General features: G+C 45.6%; 2 protein-coding genes across 2 annotated transcripts in view; one reads left to right on the forward strand and one right to left on the reverse strand.

The window, feature by feature from the left end:
- LOC311070389 (uncharacterized protein) overlaps nt 1–27,173 on the reverse strand; it is a gene marked incomplete at its 3' end in the record, with an annotated part of 173,561 nt that overhangs the window by 32,926 nt on the left and 113,462 nt on the right. The gene's annotated exons all lie outside the window — the stretch shown is intronic.
- On the forward strand, nt 929–2,079 carry LOC311070390 (uncharacterized protein; the record flags this gene model as incomplete). Its single annotated transcript, XM_084094217.1, has 5 exons — nt 929–941; nt 1,072–1,357; nt 1,540–1,563; nt 1,640–1,849; nt 1,940–2,079. Exons 2-5 carry the CDS (start codon nt 1,099–1,101, stop codon nt 2,077–2,079), a joined length of 633 nt encoding a protein of 210 aa, XP_083950343.1. The 5' UTR covers nt 929–941; nt 1,072–1,098.

A 27,173-nucleotide genomic window follows, 5' to 3' on the forward strand; every position in this document is an offset into this window, starting at 1 on the left:
GGGCCGTTCTTTCATCCACGCGGTTAACATTGCTAAAGGCTCATTTTGCTAGCTTACTCGTCGTCATGTAATTAACGCCCAAACTTCACAATGTTCGACTAACTGTGCTAAAAACACTCTCCTCGACACATGTACACATTCACATAATACCCTGGTAACTAATAACACGTATTATAAAAGATTTGTACCTGAAAAGGGGAATAGTTGAGTGAAAGATGCACAGACACAAACTTTCCTCGGATCATGTGTGTAATGACTGAAGGGAGGACGCGAGGTGCATCGTAACATAGCTCACACGTTCCCCCTGCTGGAGCCCTCTAGTAACTACAACACTCTTGTTCACACTTACTGCTGTTGTTGTTAGAATGACATTTTGCACATGAAAAATAAGAAATAAAAAAGTACTGTACTGTAACTGCTGCAACTAACAGTAACAACTTTAACCATAATATATGATATACCATTTAACTATGAGAATGGTAAAATTACCTTACTATGAACCCATTAACCTATATTCTACTACTTACTCAAATGCTTGCTATGACTTACTGATAAAACACATTATTTCCATCTGTCACACTAGTGGGACATTACAGAAAAACATTGACAGCCTCCCCGTCATTGGGCTTGAAGAGGCTGTCCTGGACATTTATGACCGCGAGGAGACGGTTCAAGAGCCAGACCTTTCGGAAGATTTTCATCATCCAACAACAGACATTCCCACCTTCCCTACCTTTGCTTGAGTCGTTGCAGAAACTGACCTCATTAACCAGCCTGCAAGCATAGCTTTCCACAACAACCTTATCCAACTGGTCTCTTTTCTGAAACTGCCAATCAACAAATGTTTTTACATTGACCAGAGCACGGGAGTGGAATGTGATGGGCTCCCACCTTTCCAGGTCAACTTGCAACCACGAGGCACTGCAGCTGTTCTGGAATGGGTGAATTTACATTATCAGTTGTAACTAGCATATTATCAAATTATTTGTAATAGAGAACAGCTGTCAATAGAACCTAAGAAAAAAACTGGAGCATTTTTTATAAAATATTTCTGTTTTCTTCTCTACACAGTATTGCCCACATGGACATAAACTGTGGATGTGGAACAGCCAGCCATTACTAAAGCATAACATGCAAGGGGGAGACTTCATGTTATCCACAAACATTCTTCTGTCTGGCAACAATTATTCCAAGATCGCCCTCCTCTTCCAGTTTATGAACATGAAAATGGTGGCATCCACCACTTTCTACGCTATACAATCTGCCTACTGTGTAGATCCAATAAAGGAGTTTTGGGAGGAGAAGAGGAAGGCCATTATCGAAAAATTAGGCTCAAAAGACAGTGTTGTTGCCCTTGGTAAGTACTAAACTCTGTTGATTAACAAGGCCTCAGATGTTTGAAACGACGGTGTCAAGTAATTTACTACAATTTATAACTAATTAAACCTTGATAATACATGATCAGCTTCAGTTTAGACAATAAACTGAAAACAGTCAGAGTTTGGTGCAGGTTTACAAGGTTATTTATTTCTTTTCTAGCTGACAGAAGGATGGACTCTCCAGGTAAGTCACAAAGGTTTGTGACTTGTCAGTACTGTTGAATTTATTTGATTTACTGACTGTTTTCTTCCCATCAAAGGTCACTCTGCCCAGTACTGCACATATACTACTATGGAGCAGGACATAATGGACATCATCAGTATTGTCACTGTGGACAAGAGGCAGACTGACCGTAAGAGTGTGGCCATGGAGAAGTATGCTTTCATAAAGACCTTTCATAGACTCATGGGGGAGCTAAACATCAAAGAAATAGTAACCGATGCCCACGTGCAGATTGCTTCCCTAATGCGTAAGAATGAAATCATGATTTTGTTTTGATATTTGAGGGAGAATTTTTTTTATTTTTTTTTTTTATGTGTGTTTGGTTGTTGCTCATCAGATCCAGAAAAAGGGAGATACAAGGACCAGGGTGTAGTCCATTCCTTGGACATCTGGCATGCAGCTAAGAATCTGACCAAGAGACTACATGTGGTAAGACAAAAATACAGTTGGTATTATTTGGTTTATTTCATTGAGTAGTACAGGGTGGGCCATTTATATTTATATATACATTAGTATATGTGACCCATCCCCACCCATCTTGAGGAGTTTGCCCCCTCACATATACTAATGTGCCACAAACAGGACTTTAATATCACCAACCATTCCCATGTTATTACGGTGTATCCATATAAATGGCCCACCCTGTACTTTACTGTTTAACAGTTTTTCCTAAAAACAATTTTTGACTTTTCTCCACAGGCTGGGATGATATCTGGTCAGTCACAAATACTTGTTTGGCTGAAGGATGTTGTCAACCACTTTTGGTTTTCTTGTCAGAAAGCAGGCAACCGGGAGGAGTTCATGGTTAATATTACAGATAAAAATACATACAATAATCAGATGAAACTTGATAATTTTAAATTTGACTCCTATAATTTGGGTGTCCTCAGTTCTGTATGCTATGTCCGGCCTATGATGTTGTATTTTAACTTGACATGCATTATGACTATGATTTACTCTACTTCATTATTCAGTGTATCTGGCGAGGTGTACTGCACCATGTTTGTGGAGAGCACGAGTGGGCCCTCGGCAGATGCCTCCATGCACCTCTGGATGAGGAAACCGCAAACAAAGTCGTCATACCACATACCACATAATTTATGGCTCTGCTGCACATGAGGCTTTGTCACAAATTGTGCTAAACAGGAGGTGGCTGAAGGATGTGGAGAAGTTTCTTACCTTTCGGTAAGAGTGCTAAAAGTTCTTATACTTGCTAAAATATGTTCTATCTTCAACAACAAACTTCACAAAATAACTAAAACCACAAAATAATTGCAATGTTTTATTATTTGTACATACAGCCATAGCTCTTGCACTTGATATTTTCTGAAGAAAGATGATCTTTGGAGAATATAATGCTTTCTCTTTGTCCTGTAGGTCAACTTCTGAGTTGGAATCCTTCCAGAATCATATCCTTATGTATGCAGGCAAACGGTTTTCCTTTTCGCCTCCTGTTTATGAGGCTAGGACTTTTCTAGCAGCCTTAGACTACAATCATCATAACCACCGACCAGTGCATGTAAACATGAAAGGCAATGTTTCGTAAGTCGCTATTGTAAATTAATGATATTTGTATTTCCTGTAAAATGTGCTTATGTTTTCTTCTTGTTTATTTGTTTATTTCTTGTTTGTTTTTAATATTGTTTTACAATATTTATTATTCTGTCAATTAATGTCATATGTTGTTTTGCAGACAAAAACGAGTCTATAGCAAGAAGTCACAGCGCTACCGTGTCTACACAGTGAAGGAGCAAAAAGACTACAGTTACATCCCTCAACTGCAGACTAAAATATTACAGAGTCGACTTAATTCAGCAGGGGGACTCCCAAGAAGGAGGAGTCTTAGGCCAGATGACCCTCGGGCCCTCGGCCTTCTCCCTGGAATTGTGCCCCCACCTACAACTGAGTTAGTCCAGATACAAGTCTGCAGAGGACAGGTAGATCAGCCGTATGACCACAGTTTTCCACGTAGAAACTATTATTACTAGTAACACAAATGGTTATTCTTGGTCTCTCTCTCTCTCGTTGTCTCTCCAGGACATGACATCAACAACATGAGCAAAGAGCAGCAGAAAGGCAACAGTGGGCTACAGTTAAAATTTGTTTATTATATAGTGTAAATATGTACATACATGTTACTTTACAATAAATTTCTTTGCAGAATGGCTTAGGAACATTTTTATTTTCAGATGTGGTAAACTACATTTTTAATTTACTCTAAACGGTGCTTCTTTGAAGCCAACATAGTTCCCAAATGGGTCAGGGAATGTGTCTCTTATTCGCCATACGCAGCAGCTTGGTATTACTATACGATTTCCTGGGCCCAGACGTCCATGCTGCCAAATCGTAGTTTGGCGATAAGCAGAATACCGATATTCTCGGTTATCTGCCCCAGGGTCTTGGCTGTCATGGAGTGCAAGGATGTCGTTCCATGTCTGCCGAGCTAAGCGGAGGATGCTGTCACGGTTCATGAATTCACTGACTCCTTCTCGTGTTTGTGTTGTGTGTGTGGGCGTGGTCGCTGATCAGCCGCTGATTGTCATCAGCGCCAGCTGATTCTGATCAGCGATCCTTATATAAGCTCATTGTTTCCGTCTTGTGTTTGTCAGATCGTTGTGGGATTTTCTCCTGTGTAGTTGGTCTTCGTTGGTGTTCCTGGTTCCCGGTGTGGTGTTTCCCTCGAGTTCGTTCTGCCTGTCGTTGGCCCTGCGGGTGGACGCTCGACTGCAGAGAGTGGATCAACATTTCCGCAGGACCTTGGTTCCAGAGACCTTTCCAGCACCTCGAGCCAGTGGCAGCGATACGGTCAGCCCCACCTTCGATCACGAGCCCATGCAGGTGGGTAGAGCTCGGCTCTCCCGGGAGGAGAGAGAACGACGGAGATCCCGGGGCTTGTGCCTTTACTGCGGTGGTACTGGTCATTTCATCAACACCTGCCCCGTAAAAGATCGAGCTCGGCAGTAAGCAGGAGGCTACTGTCGGGCGGGATCTCCACCAGCAAGACCTCCTCCACTCTCCTCCCGGTGAGACTGCAATGGGCAACCCGGCATTACAACGGTCATGCACTTCTGGACTCTGGGGCCGAGGGAAATTTCATGGACTTGTCACTAGCACGTAAGCTGCAGATTCCCATCATACCCCTCACCAACCCGATTTCTGTTAATGCACTCAACGGACAAGAACTACCTGACATTTCATTCACCACTGATGCTTTGACACTCATCACCTCAGGCAACCACACAGAGACACTGTCATTCCTACTCCTGGACTCTCCTCTTGCTCCGGTGGTCCTCGGTCATCCCTGGCTCACCGAGCACAATCCCAGGGTTGACTGGGGCCACAATTCTGTGTCTGCGTGGAGCACTAAGTGTTATGCGTCTTGTTTAATGTCTGCTTGTTCTTCGGTGTCTAGTTCTGTTTTGCAGGAGGAGTCGGTGAATTTGTCTAACGTGCCCGCGGAGTACCTCGACCTGAAGGAAGTGTTCAGTAAGTCTCGGGCTGCTTCTCTTCCTCCGCATCGTCCCTATGACTGTGCTATAGATCTTATACCAGGTACGTCTCCGCCTAAGGGCAAGTTATACTCTCTCTCGGTTCCAGAGAGGGAGGCCATGGAGAAATACATTTCTGATTCTTTAGCCTCTGAATTCATTCGCCCTTCCTCTTCTCCGGCGGGGGCGGGGTTCTTCTTTGTTGGAAAGAAGGATGGATCTCTGCGACCGTGTATTGATTACCGAGGGTTGAACAACATCACGGTAAAGAATACTTATCCTTTGCCGTTGATGTCTTCAGCCTTCGAGCGGTTGCAGGGAGCCTCTGTCTTCACAAAGTTGGACTTACGCAATGCATATCATTTGGTTCGCATCAGGAAGGGGGATGAATGGAAAACTGCTTTTAACACCCCCAGGGGCCATTTTGAATATTTGGTCATGCCCTTCGGGCTGTCCAACTCCCCAGCATTTTTCCAGGCACTCGTCAATGACGTGCTGAGAGATATGGTTGACCAGTTCATATATGTTTACCTGGATGACATATTGATTTTTTCATCTTCTCTCCAGGAACACGTTCAGCACGTCAGACGAGTGCTTCAGAGGTTGCTAGAGAATGGGCTTTTTGTCAAGGCGGAGAAATGCGCTTTTCATGCACAGTCTGTTCCTTTCTTAGGCTACATCATCTCATCTGAGGGAATACGCATGGACCCTGACAAGGTTAAGGCTGTGATGGATTGGCCAAGTCCAGATTCCCGTAAGGCCCTACAGAGGTTTCTGGGGTTTGCCAATTTCTATCGGCGTTTTATTCGCAATTTCAGCCAACTAGCCGCACCTCTGACTGCCTTGACCTCCCCCAGAACGACGTTCAGGTGGTCCGATACAGCCGAGGCTGTATTCGCTAACCTCAAGAGCCGCTTCAGTTCTGCTCCCATCCTGATTGCCCCTGATCCTTCACGTCAGTTCGTGGTGGAGGTCGACGCGTCAGAGGTGGGGGTAGGTGCAGTTCTATCCCAACGTTCTTCCTCAGATGACAAGATGCACCCTTGCGCGTTTTTGTCCCATCGTTTATCTCCTGCCGAGCGTAACTATGACATTGGTAACAGAGAGTTGTTGGCAGTCAAGTTAGCACTGGAGGAGTGGCGCCATTGGTTAGAGGGGTCGGGGGTACCTTTTATCGTTTGGACCGATCATAAGAACCTGGAATATATTAGATCTGCCAAAAGACTCAACTCCAGGCAGGCTCGATGGGCACTTTTTTTCGGACGTTTTGACTTTGTTCTATCGTACCGCCCGGGTTCCAAAAACATCAAACCCGACTCTTTATCTCGTATTTTTGATCCATCCGAACGCCCGGTGACTCCCGAGTGTATTTTACCTGAGAAAGTAGTTATCTCCACACTCACATGGGAGGTCGAATCGAAGGTCAAGACGGCCTTAGAAGGGGTAATGCCTCCGCCCGGTTGCCCACCGAGTCGTTTATTTGTGCCAGAGGGGGTTCGGTCCGACGTCATTCGATGGGGTCACTGTTCCAGTGTAGCATGTCATCCAGGTGTTAATCGCACCAGCTTTTTGGTCAAGCAACGATTCTGGTGGCCGTTAATGGCTCGTGACATTCGGAGTTTTGTTTTGGCTTGCTCGGTTTGTGCCACTGGTAAGACTTCCAATCGACCCCCAGAGGGACTACTCCAACCGCTGTCTGTCCCTTCGAGACCCTGGTCCCATATTGCGCTAGATTTTATAACCGCCCTCCCACCCTCCCAGGGTAAGACGGTCGTTTTGACCATAGTGGACCGGTTCTCGAAGGCGGCTCATTTCATCCCCTTGCCCAAATTACCTTCAGCCAAGGAGACAGCGGTGGCTGTCATAGATCACGTCTTTCGGTTACATGGCCTCCCGACGGATGTGGTTTCTGACAGAGGGTCCCAATTTGTGTCCAAATTTTGGCAGGAATTTTGTAGATTACTGGGTGCGACTGTCAGTCTGTCTTCGGGTTACCATCCCCAAAGCAATGGGCAAACCGAGAGAGCCAACCAAGATCTTGAGAGAGTGTTGCGATGTTTGGTGTCCAAGAATCCTTCCTCCTGGAGTCAGCAATTGTCATTGGTGGAGTACGCCCATAACTCGTTACCAGTGTCATCCACGGGCCTATCTCCGTTTCAGTGTAGCTTAGGGTACCAGCCACCAGTTTTTTCTAGCCTGGAATCCGAAGTCGCGGTCCCCTCCGCTCACGCTTTCGTCCAGAGGTGCTGCCGCACATGGACCAGAGCCCGTGACACTCTGCTCCAGGTGAGGGCACGCACCAAGGCCAAAGCCGATCGCCACCGGTCTAGGCCTCCCGTATACGTCGTGGGTCAAAAAGTGTGGCTTTCTACTAGAAATATTCCGCTCCGCTCCGTCTCTAATAAACTTGCTCCTAAATTCATTGGCCCATTCACTGTCACCAAGATCATTAGTCCGGTGACAGTCCGCCTCAAACTTCCTCCAGCGTACAGGAGAATTCATCCCGCCTTTCATGTCTCCAAATTAAAGCCTGTTTTTTGTTCTCATCTTAATCCGCCAGTCCCGGTTCCCCCACCGCCGCGACTCGTAGATGGGGAACCTACATATTCGGTAAACCGTATTCTGGACTCGAGAAGGAGGGGACGCGGATTTCAGTATCTGGTGGACTGGGAAGGTTACGGTCCTGAGGAGAGAAGTTGGGTTCCTGCTAGAGACATTCTGGATCACTCCCTTATTGATGATTACAATCAACAGGTAGGTCCCCCTGGGAGCGCCAGGAGGCGCTCCTAGGGGGAGGGGTAATGTCACGGTTCATGAATTCACTGACTCCTTCTCGTGTTTGTGTTGTGTGTGTGGGCGTGGTCGCTGATCAGCCGCTGATTGTCATCAGCGCCAGCTGATTCTGATCAGCGATCCTTATATAAGCTCATTGTTTCCGTCTTGTGTTTGTCAGATCGTTGTGGGATTTTCTCCTGTGTAGTTGGTCTTCGTTGGTGTTCCTGGTTCCCGGTGTGGTGTTTCCCTCGAGTTCGTTCTGCCTGTCGTCGTTTGAGGATCCTGTTTCGTCTCTTCACTTTGTGGACTCGTTTGGGTGTTTCCGTCAGCCTCATTCAAGGATTCTGCTCACCAGTTCACACCACGGGGATCCGGGTTGCCCATCTGCCATCCTGCGCTACCAGGGACCATCAACTGTGTGCTTCAGATCTCTGACTACGTGTCATTCAATAAACCTTTTTCTTGCACTTGCATCTTCTGTCCTTATTTCACGTGACAGATGCCTTCATCTAGACAGTACAGTTCCATGTGGGCGCTCCTGCTGAGGCAATCTGCTGGATTCTGTCGGCAGCATTTGTTCTCCAGATCAGTAGGCATTATTCTGCAGTTTAGGCAGGTGCACCACGCTGGCTGACCCCTGTTTGGTGTGGCTGGTCCTGGTGTGGCCTGTCTGTATTCCATTACATCTAGAAAAACACCTGGCAGACGACTGACCATCCTCTGAAGTACCTCATCCTTCTCCTCCAGGGATAGCTGCTGTAACTGTGCCTGAAAATGGAACAGCAGTCATTGTTTATTTTACATATGTCTATTTGGGTGTGTGCTGTTTTCTAGATGGTGTGACTGACCATTATGACAAACCTGTATCTCTGCTGTCCTGGCAGCAGTCAGCTCCTCCACTCTCAGTCTGTCCTCCTCACTGACAGCTCCTGCTCTTCTTCTGCCCCTCCCCCGTCCTCTTCCCCTACCTCTTTCTCTACTTGCACCTCTGCCCCGTCCCCTTCCTCTCCCTCTTGCTCTACCTCTGGCTCCCCCCCTCCCCCTTCCAGGGTCACTGCTCTCCTCAGTACTCTCTTCAGTACTCTCCTCCACCTCCACGGGGATTTGAAAATCTTCTGAGCTGTCCTAACAAAAAAAAACAAAAAAAAAAACGAATTATTTACTATGACAAGTGTTTTTAGTGCAAAATTTCATGAGGTATTCTGAATGAAAATGACAAGCTCATACATCAAGGTTAGAGTTCCTTTACCTTTAATACCATAATGTTGTTGCTATTCTACAAAATAGTATAGTAGTACAACTATAATAGTAATTGTACTGTATTTAAAAATAAGCATAACGTCTTCAACTCAGTTATATAATTTAGCGTTACTCTAAAATAGTCAAAATAAGGGGTCTGTGAGTGCTGGGATCGTGTTACAGTGTTAAAATACTTTTAGAAGTAGACTTTAGTTGATAATATAAAGCAGCACTGCAACATTTTACTAAAATATGGTCTGTCAAACAATAACCTTACAGTACTGTAACTTTTCTTACCTCAAACATTATGCTGGTGAGTGGTGAATCTCGATGAGCCGTCAGTGGTTGCCGCGGCAACCCTGGTTGATGTGGTCCTGCTCGTACGAGCGTGCGCACCGAGAACGAGCATGAGACTGGCTGCAGTTCTTCTAACGGCCACTGGTGTCAGTAACGGTTAGAAATTTCAGAACTTACGGAATGCTCCTTTAAGAAATCATATTTCTGTATACTAAAATTTGGTTAAAACCACATAGCTTGCATGACAGCACTACAAAAACACATAAAAGTGAAACCCCATTGCCTTATCTACTGCTTTTCTTATTGTTTTGGGCTTTATTGGCCTTGGGTGAGTGATATTTCTTATAATACACAAGTGCAAATATTACAAATAGGTCGTTAAACTAATAACATTATTACCACAAGTTTTGCCTAAAACTACCTGATAAATGTAGCCACGCAATGGTGAAGAAGGAGTTAAGAATAAGTTTATAACAAATTTTAACTCTGGTTTCGCTAGATATTTGAGTAAATGAAAACATAATACTTACATTTAAATGTGAATTTGCTGTCCACCACCGATCTCTAGTCTCGGCGACTTTAAAAATAAATAAATAAATGCTGTCGTCACCGGCGCGCAATGACTTATGGGGTAGAATAGGGTAGAATAGGCCGCTAAGTGTCCATTTATGTATCCTTCTTTTCACGGGGAAACAAAGGGTGCATTTGGCGTCACTTTTGAATCAGGGAAGCCTTCGTCGCGGCGCGATGACGCAACCGGCCTTCGAATACGGCCTTCGAAGGATGGAGAATTGAATTGGGACAGCCTTCATCGCGCCGCGGTGACGCAATCGGCCTTCAAATACGGCCATCCGGCCTTCAAATACGGCCTTCGAAGGATGCAGCCTTCACTTTGGAACACAGCTAATATGAGAGAAGAGGAAGACGTCCGTCACTTAGGCGGCGCGGTGCAACAACACCTGCACTTTGGTTCCGCTTTCTTTGGTTCCCCCCTAATTTATATTGTACAACACAATAACAGTCGCAATTGTAGTGAACGCTGCATGTTATTAGATAAACTCATATCCTTTAACCCTCTGGAGTCTGAGGGGTTCTCTTACGAGAGTTCTCTCGTACTGCGTTTGATAAAACGCTGCGGGAAAAGTCTCTTTTCACGAAACACTGAAGCAAAAATTATCCTTTAATTTTTCATATATGTAAAATGCGTTGCGGCAGCAGCAGACAGCTGAAGCAAGACGGCTTGTCTGCTCATTGGCTGCTCTGCGGCAACTGCATAAGCCTATCGAGCGCAGGCTGATGCAACATCAGACCATCAGACCGCCACTTCCCGCCGAGACGGGCGTGGCTTACCTCTATAAAAGGAGCTCGAGAAGGCTGACTCACTTGATTTTAATCTCTTCAGCGAAGCGCACGCATCGCTGGATCACGGAAGCAGCGTCGTCCGAAGCAAGCACTTCAGCGGGACGAGCCCTCGAAGCCGCTGGCCTACGCCGCCTTCTACAGCCGTACCTGCTGCGCTTTCCGACGCCCATATCCTTTATTGTGCTCTGTTTTGTGTGTGTGTGAGTGTTCTCGTAGCACTCACCCCCTAAAAGAGCGGCGTCTTTCTAAAGATGCCTAAATCCTGCGGCTCGTGCAGAGCCCCACTCGCCGGGGGAGACGACCACGTCATCTGTGTTTCCTGCCTCGGTGAGGACCATGCAGCGCTCGCGCTCGCTGACGGCGGCTGCCCTCACTGCGAGCTTTTGCCTATGGTGGCTCTGAGGACCCGCCTGGCATCCTTCTCGAAGCCTGCATTCTCCGCCGCGATGCCGCGCCGTAAGAAGCGCCGCTCGCAGCGGGTCCCGGAACCCTCTCCACCCCGACCAAGCTCGCCGGTTCGCCCGCCAGCTTCACCGACCTCCCCCGAATCACTTCCTGATGCTCAGCGCCCGCAGCCCGCCGCCGCGTCATCAGAGGAAGTTGTTTCGGAGGCCGCGTCGGGGGAAAAGGATTCCTGTTCTCTCCTCGCTTCAGGCAGCGAGGATTGGGCGAGCTCTGAGGACCTCGCGCCTCCTGCCCGAAAGCCCTCAGTGAGAGCCAGCATCGAGATGGAGCTCATGCGAGTGCTCGCGTTGGCCGCGGCGAACCTCGGCCTCGAGTGGTCTGCACCGGAGCCCCCCTCTCGCACCCGGCTCGATGGTAGCTTCCTCCCAGGTGAGCACAATTCTCCGGAATCTAAGCCCGCTCCTTTTCTTCCTGAGTTACATGAAGAAGTTGCGAAGGCCTGGAACGCGCCCTACTCTGCGCGTACACGCTCATCTGTGTCGCCTGCATTCTCCTCTTTGGACAAGGCGAATGAACGAGGCTACCTCTCTCTGCCGCCGGTGGAACAGGCTATAGCGACCCATCTGTGCCCGCCCTCTGCTGGACGGCGAACTAAACCGGTGTTGCCTTCAAAAGCCTGCCGCATGACGTCGACGCTGCTCGCGCGAATATTCTCCGCCGCTGGGCAAGCCGCGTCAGCGCTACACACCATGGCTACATTGCAGATTTTCCAGGGTGATCTCCTCCGTAAATGGGACGAGGCTGGACCTGATGCTGTCTGCATTGCGGATTTGAGGAGTGCTTCGGACCTCACGCTCCGAGCCACCAAAGCTGCCGCACAAGCCATGGGACGCTGTATGGCTTCCGCCACTGTCGCTGAGAGGCACTTATGGCTGACGCTCACGGAGATGGCCGATTTCGAGCGCATCGCGTTTCTCGACGCCCCGCTGTCTTCCGCTGGCCTCTTTGGTTCTTCTCTCTCCGAGTTCGTAGAGAGATTTACCGAAGCCCAGAAAGCGTCTCAAGCCTTCAAGCACTTCCTTCCGAAGCGCTCTGGTTCCGCGGCGGGTCGAGACAAACGGACCCCGCGAACCGCACAGCCTCAGCCGCCGCCTTCGGCCCCCTCTTCGCAGCAGCCTCAACAGCGCAGCTCGAGACCCCGCTCTCGATCGAGCGCCCGGCGCCCCGCGCGCGCGCCGCGACCGAGGATTGTAGTGAAGCCAGAGGTCCCGAAGAAGTCCTAGCCCGCCTAGGAAAGCGCAGGTGTGTGAGTCCCGTTGCGGCCGGCCTCCTACCCAAGCGCCTCGCTGTCTCAGCCCCAAGCTTCGCGGCTGTCCCAGCGTTCTCTGCAAAGCGCAAGCCTGTACAAGTGCCCGCTTGCCTGCACTCAAAAGCCGTTTTTACGGCTACCCAGATATGTCTCGAAAAGAGCGTGTTTTCTGGTGTCCCGGCCACGGCCGATGGTGCTATAAGTGTAGTGTCGATGCCCACTCCTCTGTGCCCATCCATACACATAAGCACAGCCCTGCACCCAGGGCTCGCGCAAATAAAATCGACTCAGGTCGATTGCGCCCCCCACATAGTAAAAGTGCCCACTACTCAGTGCCCACGAACACTATGTCTATCAGATCACAGGCTCTCTGTAAAAACGAGACCTGTGAGCGCGCGCGCTGCTTACACAAGCAGCGCGCCCCAAGCAGTAAATGTGCCCGCTCACAGCCCACATCTACTCGCACACATGAGTCCCACGGGGCTCGCGCAGCCCTCCCTCACTCAGTCAAACACTGTTGTAAGGTCGAGGGCGAGCGCTCCGCCCGCTGTATTAAGCGCGCCCCCCGCCTCAAATGCCGCAGGCATAACGCCTATGTTTGTGAGCCCCGTAGCACCTCTGTCGCACGGCGAACAGAGCGCGCTCTGTATCCGGCCCTTAGCCAACCATGCAGATGCATGGGCAGCGCTTCCAGGGGTTTCGGACTGGGTCTTAGGCATTATAAAGAGAGGCTTCTCGCTACAGTTTTATCGATGCCCTCCGCGCTTCACAGCGCGCGTCGAAACTTCGGTACCGCTGAATGTAGCACACCTACTTCGCGCCGAAATATCAAAACTGATAAGCAAAGGGGCGATAGAGCTTGTTCCCCGAGTTCAAAGCGAACAGGGGATATACAGCAGATATTTTCTAGTCCCCAAAAAGGACGGCGGTATCAGACCCATTCTGGATCTAAGACGACTGAACAGAGTATTAGTGAAACGCCGTTTCAAAATGCTCACAACCAGCAAAATTCTCGCGCATGTTCGCCGAGAAGATTGGTTCATGTCGATAGATCTGAAGGACGCGTATTTTCAAATACAGATAGCGTCACATCACAGGCGATTCTTGAGATTCGCCTTCGAGGGTCAGACATACCAGTATACAGTCCTGCCTTTCGGCTTGTCCCTGGCACCTCGTACTTTTACGAAATGCATGGACGCAGCGCTCGCTCCTCTCAGACTCAGAGGCATGCGAGTGCTGAACTATTTGGACGACTGGTTGATCCTAGCCCAATCACGATCTCAGCTCATAGAGCACAGAGCCATTTTACTCGATCACCTCGAGAATCTTGGTATCACGGTCAATTGGGCGAAGAGTTCACTGAACCCCAGCCAAACGATTCCGTTTCTGGGTATAGTTCTGGACTCACAGTCTATGACAGCGCGGCTGTCGCCACAGCGCGTGCTGAACATTCAGCGCGCGGCGATGTCTTTCCGCCGCGGCGCTTTCACCCCGCTCAGAAAATTTCAAAGGATGCTGGGTCTCATGGCCTCAGCATCGTCAGTTCTCCGGCTGGGCTTGCTCCGCATGCGCCCGCTGCAGTTCTGGTTGAAAGCGCGGGTTCCGCGCAGAGCGTGGGTGTCCGGTCATTTACGCCTCAAGGTCGATCAGGACTGCGTCACAGCCCTGGTACCTTGGATGGCGAACGACTGGTACCAATCAGGTGTAAGCCTGGGGACTTCCTCGAGGGTGAAGATGGTGTCTACAGACGCATCCACCTCGGGATGGGGAGCGCTGCTCGACGGCAGACCGTCCTTCGGCCTATGGTCGGAACGGGAAAAGCTCCAACACATAAACTGCCTAGAAATGCTGGCAGTGCACAACGCGCTGACGCGTTTTTGTCCCCACATCAAGGACCAACACGTCTTAGTCCGTTCAGACAACATGGCAGTGGTGTCCTACATAAATCGCCAGGGCGGTCTGAATTCCAAACCCCTGTACAGGCTGGCGAAACGCCTCCTGCTATGGGCTCAGCACAACCTACGCTCGCTGAGAGCAGTACATGTGCCCGGGCTGCTAAATGTGGGCCCGGACAGACTGTCCAGGAACAACGTTCCTACGGGCGAATGGTCTCTACACCCACAAACAGTCCGGCTGTTGTGGGAGAGATTCGGCAAAGCGGAGGTGGACCTATTCGCGTCCCACGAAAACGCTCACTGCCCCGCATTCTTTTCAAAGACCGACAGCGCGCTGTCCCAAAGGTGGCCGCGCTGCCCGCTATACGCTTTTCCCCCCGTCTCCCTCCTGCCTCAGGTGTTGGAACGGGTCAGGAAAACGAAATGCCCAGTGCTGCTTGTAGCACCGTTCTGATGCAGTTAGCAGACATTGCTCCATGGCCAGTGCCGTTGAGGAGAGATCTCCTCTCGCAGGCCAGGGGCTCGATTTGGCACCCACACCCGGAGCTATGGTCCCTTCATGTGTGGGCGCTCAACGGATACCCGTTGGTCTCGCAGAGGGAGTCATGAATACCATCACGGAGGCTAGAGCGCCGTCGACCAGGCGACTCTACGCTTCAAAGTGGTCGGTTTTCTCCGGCTGGTGTACAGCTCGGAGCCTTTCACCCCTCGAATGTGAGGTAACGGAGGTTCTCTCCTTCCTACAAGAGCTGTTGGATAAGGGCAGATCCCCTTCCACGCTCAAAGTGTATGTGGCGGCTATTTCAGCGTTCTCAGGTTCAACGCTGGGTCAGTCACTAGGAAGGAATGATTTAGTCATCCGCTTCCTCAGGGGAGCTAGGAGACTGAATCCACCCAGGCCTCTGTCAGTCCCTATGTGGGACCTCTCTACGGTCCTGGCGGCCATGAAGGGTGCCCCTTTCGAGCCTATCCAGTCAATCAGCCTCAAACATTTGTCTTTCAAAACAATGTTTTTGATGGCTCTCGCTTCAGTGAAGCGCATAGGCGATCTGCACGCGCTCTCCGTGAGCCCGACGTGCTTGGAGTTTGGTCCTAATGACTCTAAAGTCATACTCAAACCTAAGCACGGCTATGTGCCGAAATCCCTCAACACGCCTTTCGGGCTCAGGTCATTTCCCTGGCTGCCCTGCCGGCGTCGAGTGAGGAAGGGGACTCGAGTTTTCTTTGCCCTGTTAGGGCTTTAAGAACTTATATGTCCCGCTCTGCTGCCTTTAGACAGACAGAGCAGCTCTTTGTCTCGTTCAGCGGACGTTCCAAAGGAACGGCTGTTTCGAAACAAAGCCTATCCAGATGGATAGTTGATGCAATAGCGCTGGCTTATACTGCCAAGGGCATTCAATGCCCGTTGGGAGTCAGAGCGCACTCTACGAGAGGCGTTGCCTCCTCGTGGGCTTGGTCCAGCGGGATTTCCTTACAGGATATATGTACGGCGGCAGGCTGGGCCTCTCCGTCTACATTTATCAGGTTTTATAACCTAGAGGTTCCCGCCTTACAGGCTAAGCTTTTGTCGGTGTAATACTATGCCGACTATGCTGGGCTAAACTGTGTAAGACCCACGTTTTCCCACATTAGTGCAGGCTCCCTACCCTGGCTATGTGATGTCATATTCGCGTCTGTGGACATGTCTATATAAGGACGGAGGAATCCCCTCCTGTCTTTAGACTCTTCCTGTGAGGTCATGTTAGGCCTGCAGACGCTACAGTATAGGGAATTAAGGCTTTCCCCCCCTTATTCCCCGACTCTGTGTGAGTCTATCTGGTGATTATGCACTGTATGCCTGAAATAGCTTCCGGTGATCAGTGTTTTTATCCCAGCACGCACAGCGTTTTGCAAGGGGTTCCCGCAGCGTTTTATCAAACGCAGTACGAGAGAACTCTCGTAAGAGAACGTACTCGGTTACTAACGTAACCTCGGTTCTCTCTAGAAGAGGGAACGAGTACTGCGTTCCCTTGCCGTGCGTTTGGTTCACTCTGGTTCGCTTCGGCGATCAAAATCAAGTGAGTCAGCCTTCTCGAGCTCCTTTTATAGAGGTAAGCCACGCCCGTCTCGGTTACTAACGTAACCTCGGTTCTCTCTAGAAGAGGGAACGAGTACTGCGTTCCCTTGCCGTGCGTTTGGTTCACTCTGGTTCGCTTCGGCGATCAAAATCAAGTGAGTCAGCCTTCTCGAGCTCCTTTTATAGAGGTAAGCCACGCCCGTCTCGGCGGGAAGTGGCGAGGAGGGCGCGAAGCGCCCTCATTGGTCTGATGTTGCATCAGCCTGCGCTCGATAGGCTTATGCAGTTGCCGCAGAGCAGCCAATGAGCAGACAAGCCGTCTTGCTTCAGCTGTCTGCTGCTGCCGCAACGCGTTTTACATATATGAAAAATTAAAGGATAATTTTTGCTTCAGTGTTTCGTGAAAAGAGACTTTTCCCGCAGCGTTTTATCAAACGCAGTACTCGTTCCCTCTTCTAGAGAGAACCGAGGTTACGTTAGTAACCGAGTACGTTTTTGGGGTCCTTGAGATGTTCTGACATGCCCTGACATTTGTGCTTTTTTCAGTTGCTTATAAACATATTAATGGCAAAGGTGTAAATTCACTCTATTTAGCACAAACAGGGCTACCATAATATGTGAACAACTTGCATGTACATGTTTGTATTTTTGATAGAATAATGTTTATGCATGGTTTTTTAAAAAACAAAAAACTAAAGTTTCTGAAATAAGGCCATAAAACACATTCTAAATATATGTAAATAAGACTTTTGTCTAAAAGATGTCATCGCCTAGTGTTTTTTCTTCAAAATGAAGTGAAAATCACCCTGCCTAATCATTCACATAACACAATACATTGATTTGAATTTTGCAAAGCACTTTCTGTTTGGAAAGCCAATATGCGGAGTGGGCGTCAACGGTCATGTATATGTAGTGGTTCACACCTTAGGAGACAGTGGGGCCCGCATACTTAATTAGCCATTCATTCAGGTGAGTCACTGAGCCACAAGAATGCAAGAGCAACAGTTGGAAGCATCTCAATTCTTTTTTATTTTTCCACATATTGTGCTTGCAATTTGGCCTATAATATCCAAGGAAAACATGTCTAGTAATTGTGCAGTCAATTCTCATACTGTATTTTCAGTTTTGGAATATTTATCCTCTCCCCAAATTTGTCAATAATAAAACACAATAAAAGTTATTTAAAGAAAAGGCTTATATTTACCTTTTAATAGTTTGTTTACATCTACCTTGTAAATATATTTTTTTTATTAAAAAGGTTACAATTACAACAACAATTCAAGTGTAATCTTTCTTTGTAGAAACTAAAGTATACATTTTATCATACATATTTCAAAGTTAAGGATTTGATTGATTATTTGATAACTTTATTTTTGACAAAACATTATATTTAACATTATTATTTATTGGCAAACAAAAGCTTATTTGAGGTGGCAGATATTTTACATTAAAAATGTATAATCTATCCAAAACTAATCAACGAAATGTTGTCTTTCATATGTCTGTAACATAGGTCTTTCATTTTTATTATAAGAAATATAAATGTTAATTTGCAGTTTAAATCCAGGAAATTTGTTAATGAAAAAATTATTAAAAGTAAGATACAATTGATACAAAACGAAATTCGTTTTAAAGAAAGGATTTGTACTTTCAGTTTTGAGGTCTCTGTGAAAGTTTGAAAGTCTTTTAGTGCTTTTTTTATAGCGCTCGCGTCCATAATGGAGAACTGTCACATAATATTGTGTTTTCCTCATAAATGCAAACACGAAAAATAAAAGACAAAAGACTTTTGAGTAAAACTTACTCCGAAATTGTGTTCTCGGCGGAATTCGCTCTTCAAAATGCTGCCGTTCGTCGTCTGAGTTACAATCTTCCTCTGAGGAAAAGGTGCATTCTTCCTCGCTGTCCAGAATCATCTGAAGGGCGTCTTTATTACCGGAGAAGCGTGTCATACTCAAAACGCGATGAACTATCAGTAAGTCTGATGAAGAAACTTTTTATGGCATTGATCAGGGGGCGTATGCGATGCATACTAGATCACCTAACTATTTACATGTGAATCGCGCCGGGGGCGGGGCGGCCGCAGCTGATTATAGAGATAATGAGGCAGAAGGAAAAACGGTACCTCTCCTTGCTTTCAAACGGATTACATGAGTTGAAAACATTTGTTTTTTATATAAATTACTTAAAAGAGGAGATTTCAAGCTTCATAAAGACATATCTCACGTGCCTGTGTGAGAAGTATTCGCTGAGTTATGATTCATTTTCGGACGCGTTTCAGAATGGACTAAACGGACAGAGAGAAGGCAGAACTCGCTTCGTGTTTATTTTTCTTTATTTGGCGAAAAGCACAACACTTTGTTTTTATTGTGAGTGTACACAAAAATAATACACACTAAACAGGATACATTGATGTATAACACAAGCATATAAGATAAAAATTAATATTTTTATTTTATTATTTTTTTGCACTCATACGGAAAAAAACGAGCCTATCGCGCCGGCGCGATAGCCGACCTCAGGGGGTTAAGTGTAGTGTCAGGAAAAGTCGCACCCTCCTGGGCTGCCAGAAAGAGCCCTCTTAGGGCATCCTCTTGCTCTTTTACAGTAAGCACAGCCTTTCTGGTTTCATTCTTCATTGGTGCTTCCCGTTTTCCATCCTTTGGGGTCTGACTTCGAATTCCCAACCATTTCTTTATGCCGCGCCATACCCAGCAGATGACTCTGACTAGTTTGGTTAAGCTACTAAACCTTTCCACATCCACTATTTTTTTGACAACTAAGTCACCTGGTGTTCTTCTAGGTACGTTTTCCGCAGGTTTTGATTCTCCTGCTTTCTTGCGGGTGCTTGGGTCAGAAGTGATGTTGGTTGAATAGCTCCTTTCAAGGCTTGGAACTTTGAAACTTCCTTTTTCTGTTTCTCCCAGGTTCTTCTTTGTTTGAGCTCTTGTCAGAACTGCTGAGAATGTCTTCCTTTGAAGTTTATTAACTCTGTCCCTGGCATCAGCAGCAACCTCGGAAGCAGACTTCTTTGGCCACTGTTCTACTGGACGCCTAAGGAATTGTGTTCCCTTCTGCCATACAGAATCGTCATCAAGATCCTCAGGAGTGCCACCCCTTGTGATGATATCTGCAATATTGAAGTTGCCTGGAATCCACCACCAGTCACTGACAGGCCCAGCCTTTTGGATTTCTCCAACTCTATTTGCGAAAAACGTCTGGTACCCATAACTATCACGTTGAATGGCTCCCAGCACGGTCTGACTGTCTACTAGGTGGAACCAACGCTCAACTTCCATCCGTCCATGCTTCTCAAAGTACTTTCTGAGACGTACAGCGAAAACTGCACCACATATCTCGGCCTTTACAGCATCTCCCTTCTGATCCAGCGGAGCTAACTTGGCCTTGGATTCAACTAATCTGACATCTATCCCTTGGTTCGTTTCCCACCTTAGGTACAGCACAGCTCCATAGGTTTTGTCGCTACCGTCTGAAAATGTGATCCCCCATGGTTTTCCTTTCCAACCAACCGGTGTGAGACTTCTGTGAAACTGTACTTGACCAAGCTGCACATATTCCTCAAAAAGTTTAACAGCTTCATTCCTGAGATTTTCAGAAAGTGGTTGGTCCCATGTTTGTCGGGTTAAGCTCCCTCTTCCTGTCTCTTGGAACGCCTTCCTGACAAGAATTGCACCCTTTTGCTTGGCAGGTGTGACGAGACCAATTGGGTCATAAAGCCCAGCAACTTGGCTTAGCAGATGTCTCCTGGTCAAAGGGTTAGGCGTCTTCACTTTCACTTCTTCCTTAAGGAGGTTCTGGCCCATTCTCATCTTCTGCTTCCTTTTTGAGAAGTTAATGGAAGTCATTATGTAGAGTTTGTCCTCCTCTACCAAGTACCCTGTGCCTAAAGCCTTGCTGTCTTCCTCCTTCATCTGGTTCGGGAATATGATTACTTGACCTTGAGTTTGCGCACCAGTCACTTGCCTCCCACTTTGCCCTGACCGAACCCATGGCTTGAGTGCAAATCCGCCAGCTGTCAGAATCTCTTCAAGTCCATTTATTATCTCGTTCAGTCTCTCCTGGTCATTGTGGGATGTAAGGATATCATCCACATAACTGTCCTCCTCCAGGACTCTGCGCTCTTCTCTTAAATGAGCGAACTTTGCTAGTCTTGCCGTCTCATGCATAGCTAACTGTGCAATGCATCCAGCAGGGCGATCTCCGATGTTAACTCTTGTGATAGCGTCCTCGCCTATTTCTTCTTCTTGAGTATCTCTCCAAAGGAACCTGTGGAGGTGTATTTCACGCTCCTCCAGCCACACAGATTATGCATTTTCTTTATGTCCCCAAGAGCAGCAAAAACTCCCTTCCTGAATCTAAGCAAGACAGCTCTGATAGGGTTGAGTACATCTGGTCCTTTTAGCAGAAGATCATTCATGCTCAGTCCCTTGAATTTTTGGCTACTATTCCAGACGAGCCGCACTGGAGTAGTAGTTGAGTGGGGATTTGGTGCCACCAAGTGACTTACATACCAAATTGGACCATTCCAACTATCAGTCACTTCCCTGGTGAGTTTTGTTGCCGCCCTTCTTTCCACCATGTCATGGACTTGAGCTGCATAAATGCTCTGCCACTCTGGCACCCTCTTGAGTTGTTTCTCAGTTCTTAGGAAAACACTTTCCACTCCACTTCTGTTGTACGGAAGGATGGCTAAGTCCTGCATCCATGGATACCTTGTATCCCAGTGTGGGGACTTACTGTGGGAATCCTCTTCAACATAGGTGAGACCCTCTCTTATGATCTCAAGTTCTTTTTCTTCGACCAGGGTCATCTCCTTCCCTCCGGGTTGACATTTGCCACAGCGACAACCTCCACACTTTGGCTCGCAGGCTGCACCAATGCTGTCCCATCTCCACCACTCAAGAAACTCCTGCTTACTTGCCAGTGAGCTTTTTGTTTCAGCAACGTGATTTTTCCCCTCTTGGATCATCTTGGTGATACAAGGAGCTTCAGCCTTCTCAAAGATTTCCTCATACTTAACTGCAGCTGTCCTCATGGACTGCGCAAAATGCGTCTTAGACTCATACGCTGCCATATCCACCATCTCCAACAGCTCTGGGTGTGCTCCAGCCACTGTTTTTCCCAACGGGCTGTCCCACAGGACGAGATCTCCCACAATCTTCAATCTTTGTGGTGCGAGTCTCCCCTCTCGATGGCTGATAAGGAGTTCAATTTTCTCTGGTCTTTTCAATTCTTGAGAATCCACCTCTGGAAAGAATTTCCTAAGTTGCTCTGGAGTTACACTTCCGTGGACTTTGGCGATTTCCTCCAATCCATAGCAGATCAACTGGTGAGCCTTCTCCATCCCCCTGGAAGTTTTAACTCTAATCCTGAGGAGGTATCTTTTTGTGCTCACTCTAATGGCCATCTTGCCAACTCCATGAACCACTAGGGTAATTTTCTCACCTCTCAGCTTGAGTGTGTCAGCAGCTTCATGGGTAATGTAATTTGTATCGGAGGCCAGGTCTATCAAAGTGCCAATTTTCTGTCCAGCGTTTGTGATTACCTCCATCAGCATCATGATAACAGGAAGCTCTTTCAGCCCACTCTCATCCAACAATCCCATCTGGTCTGTCCCACAGCAGTTTACCATCTTACCTTTGTTGGTGAATGCCTATTTGCACCTTTCCGCTAGTTCTGGAGAGAGCTCAGCCAAGAATTCCTCCTGCTCATCTGTCAGTCTGCTTCCTTTCTTACTATCTTTGAAGACAGTCTTTCCTTCACTCACGTTCTTGAGTTCTTTTGGACAAAGGAAGTAATGGTGGTCTGACGAGGCTCCTCTTTTACAATCTTTGTTCCTGCAAAGGTAGTTATCGCTGCACCTGTCATCTTCCTCATGACATCCCAAGCACTTTTTACATGCTCCCAGCTTTTTCATGATAGACCTCTTCTCTGCTAGTTTTAGTTCCTTGAACTTTTTGCAGAAGAAAATCTTGTCTCTATGTTTTTCCGCTCCACACACGATGCATCCACTTTCTGTAGAAACTTTCTTTGTCGGTCTGGTAAAAGCATAGTTCCTCTCAGATTTTCTTTCTGGTTTTTCTGCTCTCTCTGCGATCTTGAGCTGCTCAAGTCTTTCAAGAATTTCTTCTTCTTTCTTTAGGAACTTTAACCCTCTGAGGTCTGAGCTGTTTTCTGGGCCCTGGAGGTGTTATGACATGCTCTGACATTTCTGGTTATTTCTGTTACTTGTGACATTTTCATGGCTAAAGTCTAATTACACTGTATTCAGCACAAACTCTGCTACAATAATATATCAACAGCATGTATGTAAAAGTTTGTAGTTTTGAGATAATGACATTTATGCGTGGTTTGTGAAAATACAAAAAAAAATTCTCACTGAAATAAGGCCATGAAACCCATACTGATTATTTCTTCACAAGACTTTTGAAATTTGTATCACGTAGCCTAGAATATTTGCTCTAAAACAATGTGAAAATCACCCTGACTGCTCATTCAGATAAGACAATATATTGATTTAAAAATTTTACGACGTGTTTTGTGTGAAAAAGCCTTATGCGAGAGCTCATTAATATGTAAGCTTTTCTCACCTGAGAAAGACAAAGACCCTCCCCTAACGGCCCTATTAGGAGCTATCAGGCCCTGTCATTCTGATCAACCTTGCACAATACTGTAAATGAGGAGATTTAAAAAAGAATGGCTTTTAAATTGTTTGGATTTATTTACAACACAGCATCGTCCAAAGATACACAACAAGTGCCAAAAAAGCTCTTATTGAAAACAATGATCCAAAGACAGAGACCTTTGTGCCATTCCTAAAAACATTGTACATACCTTTCATTTCCAAGCTGTTTGATTTTCACTTTACCATGTACAGAGACTCATGTGAATGTTGAATTCAGCAGTCCTCAGTGTCATCTGGGCCCTGAAAAAAAAAAGTGAACATACTGATATCAAGAGAAAGGCCTGCACGATTTTGGGAATAAATTTTAGATTTTTCTGGTTAAAATTGCTTTTTAAAATTCACAGAATACACACACACACACACAAATGTTTCCAACAATATATAATGAACAGTGAACACCAGGTTTGTTGTGCCTTGTAGGCATAAGCTGTGCGCAGTGCTGGATAAAATAATAATAACCTATAACAGTATAAATCTTCCAAAAGATTTCAGTAACAACTAAGCTAGAGAAAAATATATTGATTATTATGTTAATCTGATATTGTTGAGGAGTTAGAGAGGATCCCTGCTGTGAGAGGAAATCAACCAAGAAGGGTTATAGAATTAATCCAAAGCTCTGGCGGATCTCACAGATCTCGGAAATATTGGCGCAATGAAGAACCCACTTGTAATAAAGTCCATTGAGAGCAAGTTGCCGGAGTTTGTGAAAAGAGACTGGCTGGTCCACATGACAGATCCTGCAAATGGCATCACACCAGAAAATCATTTTGATGCCCTGTTAACCCTCTGAGGTCGGCAAACGCCCCGGCGCGTTTTGCTGGATTTTCTCCACATTGTAGAACTATAAACTTAAATTACTCTGTCATTTATGGTCATACAGAAAACAGAAATATAAAAAAAGAATCTGTGATATTTCTACTTTTGTATGTGTCCACTTACAATCAAATCAAAACATTGTGCTTTTGTAAAATAAAGAAAATAAACAGGGTGTGTGTTCTGCCTCTCCGTCGCGGTGAACTTTTTTTTCTTGAGCACGTCTATAAACTGAAACAAAACTCAGCGAATACTTGTCACACATTTATGAGCCATATACCTTTATAAACATTTAAGTAGGGGTGGGAATCTCTAGGCACCTCACGATTCGATTCGATTACGATTCAGAGGGTAACGATTATCGATTATTAACGATTATTAAATTAAATCATTAATTATTTTTTTACTACTTGGTACTTTTAAAGCAAAGTATTTATGATGACCCATAACAAACTTACTTCCAATACTTGTTTGTATTGTACCAAAAACATTGTACCAAATGTTTGCTGTATACCACAATCAAAAACAGCTTATACAAAGAAAGTGAATGAACATCTGCAGAGAGCACAGTCAAAATGTAACTTTTTGTGACTGGCATTGCACATATTGCATACAGATCGGTTTACAGCATATTGATGTGAAAATTAAACAATACAGAAAGCAGCTCTCATACAAAAAATACTAAATAGGTCACAATGAAATTGCCAATTTTCCATACGTTAGCTTTTAACGAAGAGGGTGCCGTTCGAATTTGGCGCCAAGCCATCATGCGTCTGTTATGTGCGCGACTCTGTTATGTGCACGTGCACGCCACAGACTGTACGGTGTCCGCGCACTGCACGTGCACGTCCGCTTTAAAGTTCCGCCTTTTGCGTTCCGTCAATATTACGTTATTAGAAACAATTTTTTTTTTTTTTTTAATCGATTTTTGACATTTGTGAATCGATTCAGAATCGTCCACGTCCCGCATCGCGATGCATCTAAGAATCGATTTTTTCCCCCACCCCTACATTTAAGTGTGTACTTTTAAATGATTGGATTCAAAACGAAAACAAATATTCTCTGTTTAAGTAATTTGTATAAAACAAACAAGATGTCCAGCTTTTCAAACGCTTGCTCATTAGATTTAATTTGGCCACGCCCACTCGCGCAAAAGAAATTCACATGCAAATCTCCACATGGAACGCGATCGCGCTCATTACCTCAACAACAAAACACCAAAACACTTCACTTCACTTTTCGTCGAGTTTGAAAGACGTGCCTGAGCTTACATTGTATTTACCTCAGAAGAAGAAGAACGCGATTTGAAGACAAGAAAGATGTAAGGTAATAAATTCTTACATATTAGTTTGCTATTGTTGCATAAATTTCACATTGCAGTTGAACTGTTGCTAGATATATGGTGAATATTATAATATTTAGACCCGTGCTTACTGTTACTGTGTTTGTGGATATCTGCTCAAACGTAGATATGTATATGGTAACCATAATGTTTTATATTTGAGCGCGATCGCGTTTGAATGTATCATATTTTGGATCGTGATCGCGTTTGAATGTATCATATTTTGCAGCGCGATCGCGTTTGAATGTATCATATTTTGGATCGCGATCGCGTTTGAAAAGCAAACAGCTTCATGTTTTTACTATTATCTCATTTCATATCATCATAACGAATGGAAACATTTGAAGTAACATGATAATCAATATATTTTTCTCTAGCTTAGTTGTTGCCTGCGCATAGCTTATGCCTACAAGGCACAACAAACCTGGTGTTCATTATATTATATATTGTTGGAAACATTTGTGTGTGTGTGTGTGTGTGTGTGTGTGTGTGTGTATTCTGTGAATTTTAAAAAGCAATTTTAACCAGAAAAATCTAAAATTTATTCCCAAAATCGTGCAGGCCTTTCTCTTGATATCAGTATGTTCACTTTTTTTTTTTTTCAGGGCCCAGATGCCACTGATGACTTCAACATTCACATGAGTCTCTGTACATGAACATGGTAAAGTGAAAATCAAACACCTTGGAAATGAAAGGTATGTACAATGTTTTTAGGAATGGCACAAAGGTCTCTGTCTTTGGATCATTGTTTTCAATAAGTGCTTTTTTGGCATGTGTTGTGTATCTTTGGACTATGTTGTGTTGTAAATAAATCCAAACAATATAAAAGCCATTCTTTTTTAAATCTCCTCATTTACAGTATTGTGCAAGGTTGCTCAGAATGATAGGGGCCTGATAGCTCCTAATAGGGCCGTTAGGGGAGGGTCTTTGTCTTTCTCAGGTGAGAAAAGCTTACATATTAATGAGCTCTGCATAGAGCTTTTTCACACAAAACACGTCGTAAAATTTTTAAATCAATATATTGTCTTATCTGAATGAGCAGTCAGGGTGATTTTCACATAGTTTTGCACCAAATATTCTAGGCTACGTCATACAATTTTTAAAAGTCTTGTGAAGAAATAATCAGTATGGGTTTCATGGCCTTATTTCAGTGAGAATTTTTTTTTGTATTTTCACAAACCACGCATAATTGTCATTATCTCAAAACTACAAACTTTTACATACATGCTGCTGATATATTATTGTAGCAGAGTTTGTGCTGAATACAGTGTAATTAGACTTTAGCCATGAAAATGTCACAAGTAACAGAAACAACCAGAAATGTCAGAGCATGTCAGAACACCTCCAGGGCCCAGAAAACAGCTCAGACCTCAGAGGGTTAACAGCCTGTTTCTTCTCCATTTGATGATTTCAGACACACATGAGGCTTCATGATAGATGGAGTGACACCATGAACTCTGATTAGAGATTCACAATCAGTCCTGATACTTTCTGAACAGACTCATGATTCATGATCTTACTTTAGTGATGACGCTTCATCTAGTGGAAGTGTAGCAGTGTAGCAGTGATGATGGTCACATGACTGAATATGGACACAGAGATGGACGTTCATCTGCACATCCTCAGTGTCTCAGGAGTCACAATAAAAATACAAAATAAAGTCATGATTCTGTAACTCTAGTGTATATTAGTTTGTTATCAGCACAAGCTGTTGTAAATCCTGCCCACTTCTTTGCATTGTCAGCACATGCTTCAGTGCTCTGAGAGTGTTTATAGTGCTGTGAGTTTAACACTTTGTGAAATACTGTTCCAACAGGTGAAGGTACACAACAATATGCTGATCGATTACATAACAATATTTGGATGTAATATTCAGTTCCAGTG

Source organism: Abramis brama (genome assembly GCF_963993115.1).
Source record: "Abramis brama genome assembly, chromosome: 20".
Lineage (NCBI taxonomy): Eukaryota > Metazoa > Chordata > Actinopteri > Cypriniformes > Leuciscidae > Abramis > Abramis brama.